The following is an 18,265-nucleotide window of genomic DNA, read 5'->3' as shown; positions in this document are numbered from 1 at the left end:
ATCAGAGGGTGCCCACTGACTCCCGGCGCGGGTGGTGGCTTCCCTGGCCCGGTGCCCCTCGAGCTCGGCCCCCCGGCTGAGCAGCACGAGGCGTCGCTTCCCCAGCAGCGCTTCTGCTGCCGGGCCGGTCGGGACAGTGGCAGCCGGGCCACCCAGGGGTCGGGAGCCGGGCTCACTTCTTGGCCCGGAAGGCCTGGCCGAGGCGGGCTCGTCGCCGCTGCTGCACTTCCTGGTCCAGCTGCCCCTTCAGGCTGGCCACCTGGGGACAGGGCAGGAGCTCAGGCAGGCGGCGGGCCCCATGGCTGAGCTCCGTGACCGAAAGGGCTGGGAGGCCCCGGTCCACGGCTCCCGAGGCGGGCAGTGTGCGCGGAGAGAAACCCCGGCAGACAGACAGACTCACCAGAGGCCAGACGGCGCGTGCAGGGTCCCGCCTCTGATCAGGGTCACCCACCCGTGGGGTCTTAGGGACCGGGGTGACCACCACCCACAGTGGGTGGACCTCCTTCCACTCAGCCGTGAACACACTCAGAATGATGAGGAAATAATGCTCCTGGGCTTATAAATTGAGCAAACGTGGCTTGGAGGGTCGGGGACACTAACTCAGGGTGTCAGGGGGCCGTCACTTTATGTCTCTGGGTCTCAGTTCCCTCCTCTGTTCCCTCATCGAGCAGATCCCCCGAGGCAGAGAGCTCGGAGCCCGCGGGGCAGCCCCTGCTGGCATGTTTGTGTATGTGCGCGTGCACGTGTGTGTCTGTGTGTGTGCGCATGCACGTGTGTGTGTGTGCGCGTGCACGTGTGTCTGTCTTGTGTGCGCGTGCACGTGTCTGTGTGTGTATGTGTGCGTGTGCATGTGTGCACGTGTCTGTGCTGTGCACGTGTGTGTGGGTGTGTGTGTGCACGCATGCGTCTGTGTGTCTGTGTGTGCGTGCATGAACATGTGTGTCTGTGTGGGTGTGTGTGTGCACATGCATGTGTGGGGGGGGTGTGGTCAGCACAGGCACACACTCAAGGCTCTGTCCTGCTTTGTTACTGCCCCTTGCCCCCGTACGCTGCTGCCCCCTATCGCTGACTGCAGGACAGTGCAGGGGCCACCGCCACTAGGACTGCCGTGCGCCAGGCACTATCTGGACACTTCACACCCAGCAACCACCGGCTGAGGGACTGTCCTCACCCCTCTTTATGGGGGGGCGATGGCGGCACGGAGAGGGTGGTGACCCACCCCAGAATCCCCCTCCGCCCCTCAGTGAGGTGTGGGAGTGACGGAGGGTACTTTGGGGGCCCCTGGGGGTGGCCTGGAGCCCACCGGGCAGTAGCGCTGCTGGAGGACCTCGGGCTGGGGCCAGGCGGGCGCAGGGACCCTCCCCTCCCTCTGCACCCCCGCCAGGCGCTGGGTCCCCGCCCACCTGCTTCTCCAGCACCTTCACCCGCTGCCAGTGGGTCCTCTCTCGGGACGCCAGGGCCTGTGCGGCCTGTACGTGGGCCCCGTGCAGCCGCTCGGCCTCCGCCGCCAGGTCTCGCTGGTGCTGGGTGGCCAGCTCCTGGAGCCGCTGGGCGTAGGCCTGCTCCAGCTCTGCCTTCTGGACCTAGGGGAGACCCCAGGCGCCTCACTGTGGCCTGACCACCCAGGGCTGCGCGGAGTCCCGGGGCAGGCGCGTCCAGCCCTCCGCTGGGGACCCCCAGTTGGCCCGGCTGCCCTCTGCTGGGGCCCGGGGCCTGGCCAGGACCGGAAGGTGAGCCGAGGGTTTGGTAAACACATTCGGCCCCTGGGCCTTGTCTGCTCCGGAGTCCCACCCACAGGCCGGCAAGGTGAGCCTTACATCTGTTTTAATGGCATCCTAGTTTCCACTTGGCTGGAGCGGGGGTCCCTGAGGCATCACAGGCTGATTCTTGCCCCCACCCCCCCTCGCCAATTCCTTGTCTGGCGATAGAGGGTCTGTCCAGTGGTGAAGGGGAGATACCCCCAAACACACGGGAGCAGCGCCTGGACCTGCCCGCAGGCCTGCCTGGCCCCGTGTTTCCCACGCTCCTCCCTCTCTGGTCCATGCACTGGCTCACGGCCCCCTGATGGTCCCCCCACTCCCACGGGGCCCATGGAGCCCTGAGACCTGAGGTGTCGCCCTGGTGGACCCCTTTGTTGTCTGGGGCTGCGTCTCCGCACCTGTTCTGTGTGGGAGTGGTCCAGCCCGCCCTTCCCATCTGGGCGTGTGCATATGTGTGTCCAAGCGCACGCACATGAGACAGAAGCACTGGCACCCACACCCACCTGGACACCCCCAGCCCCGGGCCCCGGCCCACTCCCAAGAGTGGGGCGCGTGGAGCCCGGCTGGTTTTGCCTCAGGGCCCTGTCCGCTTCCTGGTGCAGGCGGCTCAGGGTATGGTCCCGCGGCCCCTTCTCGGCTCCCGCCCTCATGTCGTCCCCTTCCCTCCTCAGCTCTGTCTGCAAGAGCAGAACCTGCCACGGTCTCTGGCAGGGGTGTGAGCTCAGGCCAGCCTTGTCCCTGGAGAGCACGTGGGGTGCCCCCGGGAAGGGCTCTGGATCCCCTGAGAGCTGGCTGGGTCGGGCGAGGGAGCTCCCTGGCCAGGATGCCCAGTGGCCTGGGCCGTCCAGCGTGTGGGGCTGCTGTGAGAGCGAGGGGGGACCACCAGTCACGCTGCTGTCCTGCTTTGGACCAGCTGCATCTCCTGGTACCTCCAGGCCCCCGCAGCGCTGCTCCCAGCCTCAGGGAGCCTCTGCCCGCTGCATCCTGGCACGCCTGCACTCAGCACCTGCCGCCGGCTCACAGGACCCAACCACCCCCTGACCAGGTCCCGCCAGCCTGTGTCCTCTGTGTCCCTGTCCCCACAGTCCGTCTTCCTGGGACCTGCCCGCCGCTTGAGCACAGCCCCCTTCCTGGCCCCCACCCTCACCACGCAGGCACAGGACGGGAGGGAAGAGCTGGGGAGGAATGTTGGGTGACCAACGAAACAATCCTTTTTGGTGGGAAGGTTTGGGGGCTCCTTTCTGCCCCCTTGTGGATGGTCCCTTTGGAGGAAGGAACTGACACTCAGGGCAGGCCTGGCCCGTCAGCCACTGGGGCAGGATCGGAATCTGGGCCCCAAACCAGACCCCTCCACTTCCCCGGCTCTGGGCCGGGTGGGGCAGTGGTCAGAGGGCCAGCCCCAGCCGCTGGAGGCCCAGGCCTGTCCTCGCTTCGGACCCCTCTGGAGCTGCCCACTCGCCCTCAGGCTGGACAGGGCCTGGTCTCTCGGGGGGCCCTGGGACGTGGAGGATCGGTCTCGAGCGCAAAGTGACGGGGGCAGTGGCCAGAGTGTTCCAGAAGTAGGGGACCCTTTCTTCTTCAGGACTGAGGAAAACAAAGGGTGCCCCTCCACTGAGAAAGGAAGTCCTGTTTCTTTAAAAATCCAGTTACACTCCTGGCCGTGCATGTTAAAAAGAGAAGAGAAAAGTGAAATCCAAAGTAAATAAACGGCCATATCCGGGTTTCCCCTCCTGAGACACCAATAAAGGGTTTATGGGTTTTCGGGCCCCTCACAGCTGACCTCCTGGAACTCATTAGCTGTTCCTCCCCTCCCCCATCTGGGCTCCAGGGACCCACGGTTGGCTCTGCTGCCCGGGGCAGTGCCATCTCGGCCTCCCAGCCCCCAGGCCCCCTACCCCGAGCGGCCACGGGAGCCCTCGGCTTCCCCAGCTTGGCACTGGGCCTGCCCTTCGGGAGAAGCTGCAGGGTCCTGGTGACCATGCCCGCTGGACAACCCTTCTTTGTGAGAGGGCAGGGGGCCTTGTGTGGACAAGCTGGCCGCTGGCTCTCAGTGACTGTCCTGATCTGCTGGCCTCTGTGCCTCCGTCCTGACCCCAGTTCTGTCCCCAGGGTCCCTGCCTTCCGTGGCCACCCCACTGACCCAGCCACTTCCCTCTGGAAAACCGTCCCGTCCCCGAGCCCCCCTGAGCTGGACCGTGTGCACATGGTGGCCAGGGCCTGCCCGGGACACGTGTCCCCATGTGCCTGGGGACACGTGACCCAGGTGGACGCTCTCCTGGAGGCTCCAGGCCTGGCAGCTGCTCACCGGGCGGGGCCTTGCTGTCCTCCCTCGGGGTGCGTTGGTCAGTCTGCTCTGGAGCCTGCCCTCCGCGTTGGGGGGCACCGCCGTCACCCCCTGTGGGGACCCCACTGCTCCTAGCTCTGCACTTTGCTCCTGACACAGTGAAACACTCTCTTTCCTGCCCCTGCTGTGGCCGGTGGCCTCTGCCTCTTCTCCGGCCCTGAGCCTGTCCTTTTCACTCTTTGCTGGTGTCCACACGCACCGCCCCCCCCCCCCGGCATCTTTGTCCTTCCGAGTCTGAGAGCCCTGGGCACTGTCACCTCACCACTCGTCCCAGCGACCACGACTGTGTGCTGGCGAGGCCAAGCCTGGCCCCTGTGGTGCCCGGGCCCTCCTGCCCTGGGCTGCACTGCCCAGACAAACCCCGCCCCCGCACAGAGCCATTCTGCGCAGGACCTGGCAGGCAGATGGCACAGCAACAAGCTCAGGGGTCCACTGGGCCTGAGGTGGCCCCTGCAAAGTCCATGGGCTGAGCCGTGTAACACAGACCCTCCACCTCCCTCTGAGAAGCCCTGGCCGGACACTGCCGCCTGGACCTGCCGTGAGGGACGAGCCCTCCCTTCTCGGACCAGTTCCCTTTACACAGCTGAGCCCGGGCCGGCGGGGTCCACCCACACCTCCGCCCAGGGCCAGTGCTGCGGCGCGAGGGACAGCAGCTGTACCCGGTCATCCGTGCCACGCCGGCAGGGCCGTGTCCCTGTGCCTGCACACGAGTCCAGCTCCCGGCACCAGGGGACAGGCAGCAAGACCTCTGCCCAGGTGTGCTCACACAGCCTCCGGCCACCCCTGCCAGGCCGCCTGGGCAGCAGGACCCAACCATGCCCTCGCCCCAGAGAGGCCTTGGGAAGGCTGCCCTGCTCTGGGGTCCAGGACTGAGCCCCTAGCTCTCCCCACTGCCAGGACTCCTGCTGCCCCCCCGCTCAGGTGGGGACACTGAGCCTGAAGGGACGGGCGCCTCGGGTGCCTGGTCACCAGCCCAGCGCGGGCTTTCCACCTACTGCCCGATGGTCTGTCTTCCCTCTGAGCTCCCTGTCCTGCCCACCCCTGGGGGTGCTGAGGGGGCATCAGAGTCCCAGGCCCAGAGCCCAGCCGCGCGCTCCGCCGGGGTCAGCTGGACGGCTGTGCCTGTTCCTACAGGGCAGAGGCAGGACGTCGAGGTCAAGGGAGCCACCTCTCAGGCCACGTGACCTGGGAGGTCCCTGCACACGGCAGGCCTGCCGGGTGGGTCCGCAGAGCCATAGCTGGGGCTGGGGCCTGGGTGACATTCTGCCTGGTTCCAAGGACGCCATTTCGTTTCACTAGGCTCAGTTTCCCCATCAGTTAACCTGGGCCCCAGGAAGATGCTCTGGTGACCCCAACCCCTGATTTCAACCCAAATACCTCCACTTTGACCCGTTTCATACGTGGAGATGGTCCATTCACGCCTGGGGACAGTTCAGCTGTCAGAATCACTGGCCAGAGGGCCCCTGGGCCTCCCTGCCTTTCTCATCCTTTCTGCCCATCTCTGGGCCGGCCCGTGCCCTGTCCTGTCCTGCATTCATTCAGCCTCTTTGGTTGGTTCCCTGTCTTGCACCCCAGCCTGTGTTGGGTCTGCAAGGGTGACGAGACAGGGCTTCCGGCGCTCTTCCTGGTCTCTGTTGTGTGGGCCTACACCTACCCTCCCATTGCCCCCATCTGCAGGGCACCCCCTGAGCCTTGGCCATCTCCACCACGGACAGGGGAATCTGGGCTCCAGAGGCGGGCAGTGTGCCCATGCCACACAGCTCCAGGCAGGACTGGCGCTCAAACACTGGGAACAACGCCGCGGGTGTGTGCGTGTGTGTGCGTGCGTGTGTGTGTGCGTGCGTGTGTTTGCCATGACCTGTGGTCCTCCCCCGAGGAGAGCAGAGGTAGAGTTGGGGTAACATCACCGGAGGGCTGTGGAGGTCCACAGGGTGACCTGCCAACGCCAGGCTGACCCTGAGCTTGGAGGCGGGAGGACAGGCCCAGGGCGGGCATACTCCCACCGGCCGATTGAGACACAGAAGCCCATCCAAGCCCCTGCCTCCCCGGCCCCCCAGCCCCTGCCTGGACGCCCGCAAGGCCCTCCCCATTCCCCGCCTCCCCACCCCCCCACCCCCCCCCCCCCCCCCCCCCCCCCCCCACCTCGCCAGGGACCACTCTTCCACCCCACCCCCTCTTCCGGGGACCATCCACCGGATCCGGGTACCTGGGCCGGTGCACCGCGGGCTCCCCCTGCAGGCGGGCTGCCCGGGGCGCAGCGCGGCCGCTCCTCCCGCAGGACACGCCTCTCCGCGCGCTGCGCCCGCCGCCCCTTCCCTGCGCCGCCGCCGCCGGAGCACGTGGGCCGGGCAGAGGCCGCGCGTGGGCCGGTCGCTCCGGCCTGAGGCTGAGACCCCGGCTCGGCTGACTATTTTTCCCGGATCTGCGTGTCCACGGTCCAGCCTCTGTCGTAGGGGCGCCCGCAGCGGAGCAGGAAACCCGGGAGAGGCCTTGGGGCTCTGACTCCCCCGTGCCCCTCCCGCCTCGGTTTCCCCTCTGTCAACTGGGCATTGGACGCGTCTGGGTGACTCCAGGCCTGACACCTGCCTCCAGCGTCTCCCTGGACTTCCCTTCACACGGAGGGAGCGATTCCTAAAGGGAAGGGAGGGCCCTGCCCCCCCGGGGCCCCTCACCTGCCGCAGGGCCTCCCTTGCCTGCGCTCCAGGGGGGCGACCTTCTCCTCTAGCAGCGCCCCCTCTGGGCCAGGCCCTGCCTGTGCCTCCTGCTCTCGTCCAGGGCCTGGTGCCGCGTGTCCAGGTGCTTCTGGGGGAGGGTGTCCAGGTGCTTCTGGGGGAGGGAGTCCAGGTGCTTCTGGGGGAGGGAGGCACAGGCCGTCTGGAAGCACGGCCGGGGGTGTGCTCCAGGTGAGGCTGTGGCACCTGGCGTCTGCCCAGACCACGTGCAGTGGCTGGGAAGTAAAGAAGCAAGAACAGGTTGAGTGCCGTGTGCAGGGATCGGGCAGTTTCCGATGTAACCACGGGCGGGGTGGGAGGGGTCCTAGAAGCAGGCCTTGTTGGCCATGCGGCCTGGGCAAAGGCGGGTTCTCCGCTGTGGTCAGAGTGGCTCAGAAGACACATCCATTTTCCCTGCCCTGCTTCCAGCCCTTGGAAGAAAGACGGCGACAGTCCTCCCAAGTCCGCCCAAGCTCCCGGGGTGGGTGGGGCTCAGCCCCCACGCCCTCCACCTGCAGTCCTCTTCCTCTGTGCCCACCTCGTACCCCCGTGACTCAGGCCTCCCCACCCCTGCTGCCCGAGCCCGGAGTACTGCCCGCCGCCTTCCTGGCCTCGCAGCCCATCCGCCACCCTGCCCCCCGCTGCGCGACCCCCTCCCTGTCACCCCTCCTCTCTGAGCCTTCACGAGGACGGCGCCTGTGGTGTCCCCGGGCTGGAGCCGGCGCGCAGTGGGGCCTGGGGACCCTCGGGAGCGCACGGATGCCGTCCTGCCCGCGAGTGTCTGGTGGGGAGGAGGTGGTGGTGACTTTTGGTGCAGAAGACTCAGGAAAATCAGGAGCTGCGTCCACCCCATTGCGGGGGCTGAGCGGGGGTGCGGAGGTGAGGGGCGGAGGAAGGCAAGTTGGGGGCCCCGGGATTGTCCACACGGAGCCTGCGGCGGCTTGGGCTCAAGGGGCCAAGAAGTGGAAGAACGTTCCACAGGGTGGAGAGGTAGCCTGAGGGCCGCGTGGCTGGTGAGGAGCAGGCAGTGCCCCGAGGGCTCCCAGGCTTGGACTGCGCGCGGGGTGTCCGGAGCCCACTTGCTGGGATGGGAAGGCGGGTGCGGGAGCACGTTGAGGGGTCTCCCGGGGGTCACTGCGCCGGGGGCAGTGTCACAGGACCAAGTGGCTATGGATGCCCTGGCACCGAGAAGGCCGGGGGTGGGGGGAGGAGGGGGAGAGAAGGGGTCCAGGCCAAGTGGACTTCAGAGCAGAGAGAAGAGGAGGCGAGGCCCAGGGAGGACCAGAGAGCTGGCGGAGATCGGAGGGTGAGGTCGGGCCCCTGTGCAGAAAGCTCCAGGGGCTCGGGTAGACATGGACCCAAAAAGCACCCTTTGGAAGGGACCAGAGTTGCTGGTGACCTCTGTGTCTATGTGTGTGCCGGGAGGTTGCGGTGCTGACGGTGCTGACGGTTTGGGGAGAGGGGGAGGGGAGATGGGGCCAGCAGAGAGAGGAGGGGGTGTGGGTTGTGGCGGGCAAGAGGCGCTTGTTTAGGAAGAGGGAGACTGGGTCTAGAGCCAGAGCGGGAACGCCTGAAGGTACAGGGACCCCTGAGGACCCACCCAGGCTCAGCCCTCAAGTTTCGGGTCTCGGCCAGCAAACACGTGCCATTCACAAGGACCCAGCAGGTGTGTCCCGGGAGCCGTGTGTCTACAGGGGCTTTGCATCCATCTCCCACTCCGTTTGCACTAAACACAAGAGGAGGACTGGCTCAGAGGAGGGGGGGAGCAACCCCGTCCCAGGCTGGGTGAGGGCGGGACAGGTGCGGTGACCCTGTAGGAACTTTTTTTGGTTTGTCAGTTTAGAAAGTTAAAGGAAAGGAAGGAGGGCAATGCTTGTACCTAAAATTGAGGTTTCACCCTTCTTTACAATTTTGGAAATTACAGTTTTCTGTTTGTACACATTTTGCAGTAGAAAAGCAGAAGTTTCCTTCAAATATGGCTTAAATATTTCATGGTATTTTAAAGAGGCTCCAAACCACTCATGTGAAGCATTACGCTCCCCTTGTAGTGACTCAGCGTTTATGGAATTCAAATGAACCATAATAATTGAACGGGGCACCCTTTATGAACATCTCCCTTTGCCCCACTGAGTCAGTCTCATTGCTGGCTTGCTTTGGTTCTGAGCCCTGACCCTGAATGGGGGGCGGCTGGCCGCGCACGCGTCACAAGCCTGCGCTCAGCGCGAGGGTTCAGCTGCAGGAGCGCAGGAGGCTTGACCGCCAGCTCCTGCGGTTCCACCCCGGGCCTGGGGAAGGAGGCAGGGCTCGGCGCGTGCCCTTGGACCAGCCCCCAGCCTTGGTTTCCCCCTCCGCGGACAGGTGTGATGCGATCTCACAGCGTTTCCGTCGGGAGCAAGAGAAGGACGGGAGAAGAACTGTGAGGGGCGCCCCTCCCCCGCACCCCCCGTATGGGGACTGCTGTAAAATGGGGGTCTGTAGAGGCTGGAAATGCCTCAGGCACTAGCACAGCAGGCAGAGGTAACCTTCCGCACCCTGCCTGTTGCACAAGAGCAGAGCCTGCCACTGACCCCAGCGCATCCTTCGGAGTTCAGGTCCTCAGCCTTTCCATCGACTGGCGACAACGGATGGATTTGTTCATCGGCTGGCAAGTGTCCAGTGTGGGTGAGCGCTGGGCAGCAGTGCACGGCCACCTGGCCCTGCCCTCTGGGAGCCTCACGAGCCCTCTGGCCGGTCACAGGACAGAACTAGCCCTGGGAAGTGCTCAAATATAAGGGGACCCAAGCCCCTTACTTTACACAGTGGGCCTCAGTAGCCCAGACAGGAGGCTGGGATCTGGTGCCGGTTAGGGATAGCTGGAAACTTCTGGACTCTGCCCTGTCCTGCTTGCCTCTTTGTCCACCCTTGTGCCAACCCCTGCTGCTTTGACCACGCCACTGTTACAGTCAGTTTTACTATACTATTTCAAAATTTTCTTAGAAAATCTCAAACATCTATTCTTCCCTGTAAACTTTGCAATCAGCTTGTCCAGTTTCCCTCCAAACATACCACAAACAGACAAAACCGAACCAAGAAAGCAAACAACCGACAACCAAGAAACAACCGACAAACCAGGAACATAAGCAAAGATCCATCCAGAAGCTGATCAAAAGATTATAACTGCCCCAAAGCCAGCCCTCTCTCCAGTAAGATGAGACACAGCAACAAGAAGAGGCACAAACGTTTAGTTATTCTTCTAAATAACCTTTGAATTAAAGAAGAAATTAAAATGGAAACTCCTAGAAAATTGGTAAGAAAGGAAAATAATTCATATTAAAGACCTTTGGGGGGGCTTCCCTGATGGTGCAGTGGTTAAGAATCCACTTGCCAATGCAGGGGACACGGGTTTGAGCCCTGGTCTGGGAAGATCCCACATGCTGTGGAGCAACTAAGCCTGTGCACCACAACTACTGAGCCTGCGTTCTAGAGCCCGTGAGCCACAACTACTGAGCCCACCTGCCACAACTACTGAAGCCCACGCACCAAGAGCCTGTGCTCTGCAACAAGAGAAGCCACCACAGTGAGAAGCCCGCACACCGCAACAAAGAGTAGCCCGCGCTTGCCGCAACTAGAGAAAAGCCCGAGCGCAGCAACGAAGACCCAATGCAGCCAAAAATAAAACAACAACAACAACAACAGCAAAAACCTATGGGGGCACATACCAAACCACAATGAGGGAAAACACAATAACATTGAATGCTTTTACTATTGAAAGAGTAAGCCCAAACATAAACACATCACTTATGCAATTGAAGAAATCAGAAATATTACAACAACAAAAACGTGTATGTTAATAGGGATAAAAGCTGAAACGAATAAACTAGATGAAAAGGAGAAAAGAGATAAAAGTTGATTCTTTGAAAAGACCAATAAAACAGATGCACTGTTGGCAAGTTAAAGAGAGACAAATAAAAATCTCCAACATCAGGGACAGAAACAGATCTAACTATAGATATAAATAAGATCTAACTACAGGTGTAAAAATAAAAAATGGCTACCAAATATAAGAGCGAGTTCCTGGCAACGCATTTAAACATATGAGATGGGTGACTTCCAAATGTCAAAAACTGACTCCAGAAGAGATAGAAAAACTCAAACAGACAGCGAGGGAAAAGCTGGGAGAGGGAATGAAAATGTATTAAGATGACAGGAGGGGCAGAGCATTTGCAGGTAAGTTCAATGTAACCTTTCAAGAAAGCTTAACTCTGAGGCTATTTAGATGATCCCAGGTAGTAGAGAGATGGAAAGCTCACCAATTCCTTTTATGAAGATGAGATACTCAACACACACACAAATCTGACAAGTACGGTGCCCTAAAGGAACACAGACATTCTTGAGCAAGCATCAGGAATGCACTCCGGCCACAGCGCGCCCAGGAGGCCGAGCGGCTCCCCACTTCGCTTCTAGAACCTGGACTGAAGCTGGATTTGGGCCCTGGGGGTGAACTCTCTGGAGAGGAGGGGAGGGTGTGCGAGGGAGTGTGAGGTGCTGGTGGACGCGGTGAGCCCCTCTGAGCCATAGAGGCTGTGACCTGGCGCCGGTCCGAGGACAGCCTCGGGCGGTCTCTCCCGGTGGGCGGGCGCCAGGCCCCCCCCCCCCCCCCCGCCGCGCCTCCCGCTGGCTCAGGCCCCGCCAGCTGCCTGCAGGCCCCCCGGGGGCTGTGTTCGCGCGTGTCCTAACCTTGGGGCTCGGTTCTGCATTGTTGATCTATTGAATTCCCAGGGTAGCCCTGGAAACAGGGAGGGATTTGCTCTCAAACAAGAATCTTACTGTTTGCATAGCACAGCCTACCATTTAATTAGAAAAATATGTTTTTAATTAACTTTCTCTTGACAAACACATTGGCTTATGTGAAACGAGGGGAAAATCCAGTCCATGAGAGTGAAAGATGTTGTCAAACGCAAGCCTCGCTCTAGCTCACGCTGGCCGCCTGGCAACCTGGCCTGGACATGGCGCAGGCAGTGGGCAACAGGCGGTGTGGCCACGTACCCTGAGCCCACAGCCGGCTGGAAACGCTGCAGCCTGGGTTGGCTGTGAGTGGAGAGTGCCCGGGGCCTCCGGTGACTGCGGTGTGCCCGAACCCCCTCCCGGCGCCCACCGCAATGACCAACAGGTTACAAAAATTGGGAAAGACTTTCCTCAGCTGGAGACCAGGGACTTGGAGGGTTCCCGAAAGATGGAGAGCATATGGAGCCAACTGGCCTAAAAATAGGATAATTGAGAATTGCCAGAATTCTTAGAAAAATTGGACAAACGATGGATAGATTTTAGCACACACACTTTGCTAAAAACTTGATCAAGCAGAAAAATGAACAGGGGTAGAGAATATGTGAACAACATCCAGCAGAGCCGTCTGCGCCCCGTGTGGAGACCCCACGTGGGAACCTCAGAGGCCGGGGCTGGAGGGGGCAGCGGGGGGTGTGGAGGGGAGGCCCCCAGGGACGAGGGTCACGGTGGGTGAGGCACCAGGAAGGCCCCCACTCCCCTGGCAGGCAAGTGCCGGGGGGTGGGGGGGAGCCTGGGGACACCCCCGCAGCTCTGCCCTGAGGTCGGGGCCCTCACCCTCCCTATTCCTGGAACAGAAAGTTCTGGTGGGGACTCAGTGCTGTCTCTGCCGTTGTTCCCCACGTCTCCCCTTGGACTCTTCCTCTCTGCCTCTCCTTGGGGCTTGAAACATCTGGCCAGAGACGCGTGACACCCCTGATGGGTTCCTCTGCACCCCCAACTCGGAATAAGACCAGGCCCCCTTCTCAAAAGGAGGAAAAAGAATCACTACGTGAGTCGCACGCGGTCAACTGTGATTCAGGAGAGCAGTCGGTCCACGGAATCTGATCTGAGGGTCTCGAATCAAAAAGAGAACAGAGTTATTGCAAGAAAGGGGAATCGTGTCAGAAAACGGTAACTGATGTTCTCGAGAAGGTGAGCCCGGGGGGAGCCAGGGAGCGAACCATCTGCGGTGCAAACACCAGCGCCAGCCGGGGCCGTGGGGCGGCAGGGAGAGCAGGCAGAGCGGCTAAGCCCACGGAGACCCTAAGTCCTCCCAGCCTTGGTGGGAGACGTGAAGAGAAGGTGAAGTTAGAGGTCAGGAGGAGGGCAGGGCCCAGAGCGCAGGGTGGGCGGCTGAGGGCTGCAGGGGATGAGGGAGGGGAAGAGCCGGTTTCGAAGTGGAAAGAACCTGTATAAACCGAAGGTAGCTTTGATCCTGCACGCGGAGCGGGCTCCCCACGCGCAGGCCAAACATTTCAAAGGTCGACGGGCCCTCTGGCTCCTACTCCGCAAGGAACAGCTCCAGTAACCTAAAACACCCTCACATTTCTTGACACCATCTGACACTGAGGTCAGAGGACAAACAACGCGCCTGAAATCTAAGGAAAAACAGGCCCCGCTCAGAAGAGGTGGGACGTGAGCCTGACTCAGGGAGCCATCTGTGCTCACGAAGAGCTCCGCTGACGTGTTTAACAGAACCCAACTGCGAAGGGCAGCGTTCCGAGATGGCCCGTGACCTTCGGCCGGTGTTGTCCCACGCGTACGTGAGGTTACTGGCGAAGGGATCTGCAGCTGTAATTAAGGCTCTGCCCATTGGCTCCGAGTTCACCCAAGGGGAGGGTACCCAGGTGGGTGGGCCTAGTCCATTACAGGGCCACAGGCCGGCGGGGCGGCAAACGTGGTGGGGGGTGGGGGGGGCAGCCTATGAGAAGGCGTCCAGAAGACAGCTGGGAAACGGGACCTAGTCCCGCGGCTGCGCGGGGATGCTTCCTGAAGCCTCAGAAGGGTGGACCCAGCCTCCCAAGTGTGGGAGCCCGGAGGGAGCCCAGCCCCGCAGGCAGGCTGGCAGGCCAGCGGGACTTCTGGCCAAGGACAGGGGCCTCACACGTGGAGTGAAGTCAGCCGTCCATGGTGACTCGCAGCTGGGCCGTCAGAAAGGAGGATGCCGGCGGGGGCTGCTGTGAGCATAACGGCAGACGCGGGCAGGGCGTGGGGTGGGGTTCAGACTCAGGGGCCAGCTCTTCAGGGACCCCGCCTGGGCGCTGAGGAGCAAGAAGGGGCTGGGGCAGGCCTGGAGGAGGGGAGCCCTCAGAGCAGAGCAGAGCAGAGCCAGGGCACAGGTGCAGAACCCCTGCTGCTGGGGGTGGCTGTGGGAGGTCCCTGAGCTCAGGTGACACACACATTCTCTTTACACTTAACACGGAATATTAGGGGAAAGCGCTTCAATTGTTGTAACACTCCCCCTCCCCCGAGCGGTGACCAAGAGACGGGACAAGGGATGACACCAGGATGCAGACACTGGAGGGAAGGGGCGGGCAGATGACCCCACAGTGAAAGGACAAAAAGGAAGTCGTGAGGAGTCGTTAAAGGGGCCGGTGTCTCATCAGCGATGGAAGAAAAGCAGAGCATAAGTTATCACAAAACTTGTCAGTGGGGCAAATTCTCCTGCGAAAGGGAAAGACTCTAAGGTAGAATTGTAACCAAAGCCAGGCTGATGAAACGATGGCCGAAAACCTACAGAGTGAAGTGCAGAGGCCAGGGTCAGGAGACGGTGGGGGCGCTGCCAGCGTCGGGCAGAGTAGAATTCAAGACAAATAGCACGGAGCAGGGCACAGAGGCCTCCAGACCAGTGAGCAAACGTTAGAGAGAGCGTGTCAGAGAGATCTAGAAATTACAGACCCTTAGAGATAAAAGGAGACATTGCCCAAAGAAATTGTCTTGGGAAAATTCCACACATGATTCTTAGCTTCGATAAATCCAGGAGACAGAATCAAGGTGGAATATTTGAATGATGTAAAGGTTGGTTTAACAGGTATATTTCAAAACGTGTAACCTGCAAACAGGAAACACTATTTTCAAATGCGCATGGAACAGATACATGTGGACATACGTGTAAAATGGAACACAGCCTGGCCCCGCCTCCCCTGCTTCCTCAGACCCCACACTTCCTGGGCATCTCGCAAGCCCCCAGCCAGGCACTGGGGCCCTGGGACTGAGCCCTGCGAGCCTCTCCCCAGCAGCTGCAGCCACTGGGGCCTTTGAAACAGAAATCCCCTCTCAGCTCACAAATGTCTTCCATGCTGAGCTCCTTCTCTGCTCTCTGCCCATCGCCTGCAGGAGGCCCCTCCTCAGAGGCTCCTGGCCTAGTGGGCACCTGGGACCCAGGCCCCTGCCACCAGGCTCCAGGCCGAGCCCCGCACGGAGCAAGTCAGCGCAGGCTTGGCGTCCACACCTGCCCTCTGAGGGGAGGCCTGCCTGCCGGCTGCCCCTGGGGCCCTACAGGCCTCGCCCGGCTCACTGCTGTGCTGACCTGCAAGGCCATCTCTCCCGGTCCCTCCTCGCAAGGCACTGGGTGGGGGGGGCCTGGACCCGAGCCCGTTTCCTCCTCAGCCCCTCCACTCTGCTGTCTCCGTCAGCCTCGTCTTCTCAGCATGGGGCCGGGGGGCCCGATTCCCTGACACCTGGGGGTGGCCGCCTCTGGGGCCTGTACCCCCTGAGCCAGGTGCGCTGTTCTTGGCGCTCTGAGGTCCTCAAGGAGCCACAGCGGCCCATACCCGGCTGAGCCCCGGCCCTGTCCTGCTGAGGGATCTTAGCACAGCCCAGGGTTCCTTGGACTTGTGGGCCTGGGTGGGGTGCAGTGAGGGGGGTCCGGGCCAGCCCCCGTCCGCCCAGGCCTGGCCCCCACCCCAGGCCCAGGTCCTCACCGGAAGACTTCACCCCGGTGGCCGCCTTCACACCCCAAAGGCCAGCACATGGCGTGTTTACCCACCTCCACCCTGTGCAACCTGCTTCCATGTCTGAGTGTCACAGAAGAAAATGCGGTCCCGCGGCAGCATAACTATGACCCACACATCTGGAGAGCTCCAAGGCTAGGCCAGTGCCACCCTATGCCTGCCGCCGAAAGCACAGACCTGGGAGGCTGGGGGTCTGCCCCCGACTCGGCCCCTCGCCGACTGTGCCACCGGGGCCAAGTCGCTCCCTGCTCAGGACTCAGTGTCTGCAAATCTGTAAAATAAGTGCTGGGACCACTGCAAAGACGGCTCCGCCAGGGTGGCCCTGACGAGCTCTGTGGGGGCCCGATGCCCGGGGGCCGCCTGCCCCAGCCCAGCGCAGCCAGTGCCACTGCCCACGGGGACCTGGAACCCGCCCTCCCCCAGAAGCCCTCCTCCCCACCCCGCCCCCTGCCCCGGGGTGTGAGGCGCCCCCACCTGGAGCCTCCGCCCCTCCGCGCCTGCCAGGTGCTCCAGCCTCGGGGACGCCTCCTCCTGCAGGGCCCGCGCGGCCTGTGTGCTGCTCAGCTCACCCTCTGCCTGGCGCCGGCCTGTGGGGCAAGCGGGGCAGCTCGCCTGGCTCCCAAGGTCTGTGGGGCTGCCTCCCGGGGATGGCCCCTCCCATTGCACAGGCTGGGAAACTGAGGCTCGGTGAGTTTAAGTGACCGGCACCTAGATGGTAGGGGCTGGAGAGACCCCCCTCTGAAAATCCCCTGCCCTTCCCGTCCTGCCTCAAAGCTCAAGGTCCCCGGGGGCAGGTCTGGGGTGCCAGCTCCCTCTGCCTGGACTCCAGGCCCCTCCCCACCCTTCCTTCTCTCCTGCTGGCTTTGCTCCCAGGCATCCCTCCCTTGGACTCCGTGCCAGGCCCGGGCCTGCCCCCTGGGCAGACCCACGAGTGGGGGAAGGGGGACAGAAAGGAGGTGGGGTGACCAGCAGGGCAGGGGGCCTCCCTCTGAGGAGCTGACGTGGGAAGAGGGCTCTGGACGGCGGGCACAGCCCGTGCAGATGCCCAGAGGTGGGACTGCAGGAGGCCGGCGTGGCGGAGGACCTGGGGGCCAGGTCGGGGAGGGCCTTGGAGGCCTCTGGACTTTACTGCCTTGTGACGGGGAAGCCACGGCTGAGAAAGACCCACCAGCTGCCAGACGCTGGGGCACCTCGGGGTTGGGGGGGCGCGCTGGTTCCGGGGTCTGGCCCCGTGGCCCGAGCCCGAGCAGCTCCCGGGACGGACCCCCGCGGTGCCAGGAGGTGGGCTCTGGGGGCCCTTGCAGTGGTGCCCAGGGCAGGGTGGGGAAGGGCGGCCACCTTCCTCTGCCTCGGCCAGCGCCCTCTGCAGCTGCCCCGCGTGGCTCTGGGCTCGGGCGCGCTCTCTCTCGGCCTCGCTCAGCTGGCTGCTCAGGCTCCCCACCTGGCAGCGCCAGGCATCCTGGGCAGGAGAACCAAGGTCAGGGGGCAGCTGGTGGGCGTGGGCGGGTGGAGGGCCAAGTACCGGGCTAGAGGGTCGGGTGGGGCAGCTCATGGCTGCTCGGGCGGGAGAGGGCGGTGGGCGGCTGGGCTGGCCTGCAGGTGCGGGGCGGGGGGCACCAAGGGCGAGTGGCGGCTGGGCTCCCGTGTCCAGCTGTGCGGGACGGACACAGAGCGGGGCAGCAGGGCTCCCGTGTCCAGCTGTGCGGGACGGACACAGAGCGGGGCAGCAGGGCTCCCGTGTCCAGCTGTGCGGGACGGACACAGAGCGGGGCAGCAGGGCCTGCAGGGGCACAGGAGCCGGCCCGTAGGTGGGGTCAGGGTGACCTGCAGGGACGGCCCCCCGCCGGGATCTGGGCCTGTGTGGGGCTGGAGGCCATCCCCGGGGCTGGCACGGGTCGGGTGGGGCTGGGTGGGGCGGTGGAAGGTGAACAGGTGTCCGTGGAGGACCCCGGGCCAGGGCCCGGTCACTGTCAGTCTGTCTTTTCCCACCCTCGCCCCTTCGAGTCTGGCGAATCTGGCGGGGGCAGCTCATGCACTGCCCTGAGGGATCCCCGGGGCAGCAGGGTGGGGTCACTGGGGCACTCTAGGGGTGACCTGGCCAGCCCCTGGGTTGGTTCTTCAGAGGATGGGCACTGCTGCCTGATCTGAGGACGGAAGGCAGCCCTGGACAATGGGGCAGCTGGGTTTCGAGGGATGCTGGTATTTATTGGTATTTATCCCTCAGGGTCCTGCCAGGGTCTCAGTGGATTCAGGACGGACAGACAGAAGGACAGCAGACCGAGTGAGCGGCTCCTCGCCGTCTCCTGCAGCCTCCAGGACGGGTCCTCCCCGCCCCCCTTACCCGCTCCCGCTGGGCATCCCGCAGCTTCTGCGCCAAGTCCCTCAGGGCGTCCCTCACCCAGGCCACGGCCCCCTCTGTGCTGCGGTCTCCCGGGGCAGGCGAGGGCCAGCGGAGCGGCGAGCGGGACCGGCCGGGGGCGCTGGCACTCTGCCGCCCAGGGTAACCCTGGGTGCCCTCTGAGCCTGCAGGACAGTGACGACTGAGAGAGCGTGGTGGGGATGCGGTGACAGACACGCAGGTGCCCTGTCCCCCTTTCTCTCTGCCGTCCCCAGCCATGGGGAGCTTGGGGGGGGCACAGGGTTCAGGCCCCTGCTTCTCTCCTGCTGGATCTGCTCCCAGACACCCCTCCTTTG

General features: G+C 63.1%; 1 protein-coding gene across 1 annotated transcript in view; it reads right to left on the bottom strand.

The window, feature by feature from the left end:
* The window catches only part of CROCC2 (ciliary rootlet coiled-coil, rootletin family member 2), a 75,220-nt gene that overhangs the window by 4,498 nt on the left and 52,457 nt on the right, over positions 1-18,265 (bottom strand). Inside the window, 9 exon segments of the mRNA XM_036857690.1 lie at positions 177-259; positions 1,404-1,583; positions 2,264-2,437; positions 2,803-2,935; positions 6,777-6,834; positions 6,837-6,906; positions 16,046-16,158; positions 16,910-17,030; positions 17,913-18,094. Of these exon segments, the coding sequence (XP_036713585.1) occupies positions 177-259; positions 1,404-1,583; positions 2,264-2,437; positions 2,803-2,935; positions 6,777-6,834; positions 6,837-6,906; positions 16,046-16,158; positions 16,910-17,030; positions 17,913-18,094 (1,114 nt within the window).

Source organism: Balaenoptera musculus, chromosome 7 (assembly GCF_009873245.2).
Source record: "Balaenoptera musculus isolate JJ_BM4_2016_0621 chromosome 7, mBalMus1.pri.v3, whole genome shotgun sequence".
NCBI lineage: Eukaryota > Metazoa > Chordata > Mammalia > Artiodactyla > Balaenopteridae > Balaenoptera > Balaenoptera musculus.
The sequence above is the reverse complement of the archived record's forward strand: the minus strand, read 5'-3'. Positions and strand labels throughout refer to the sequence as shown.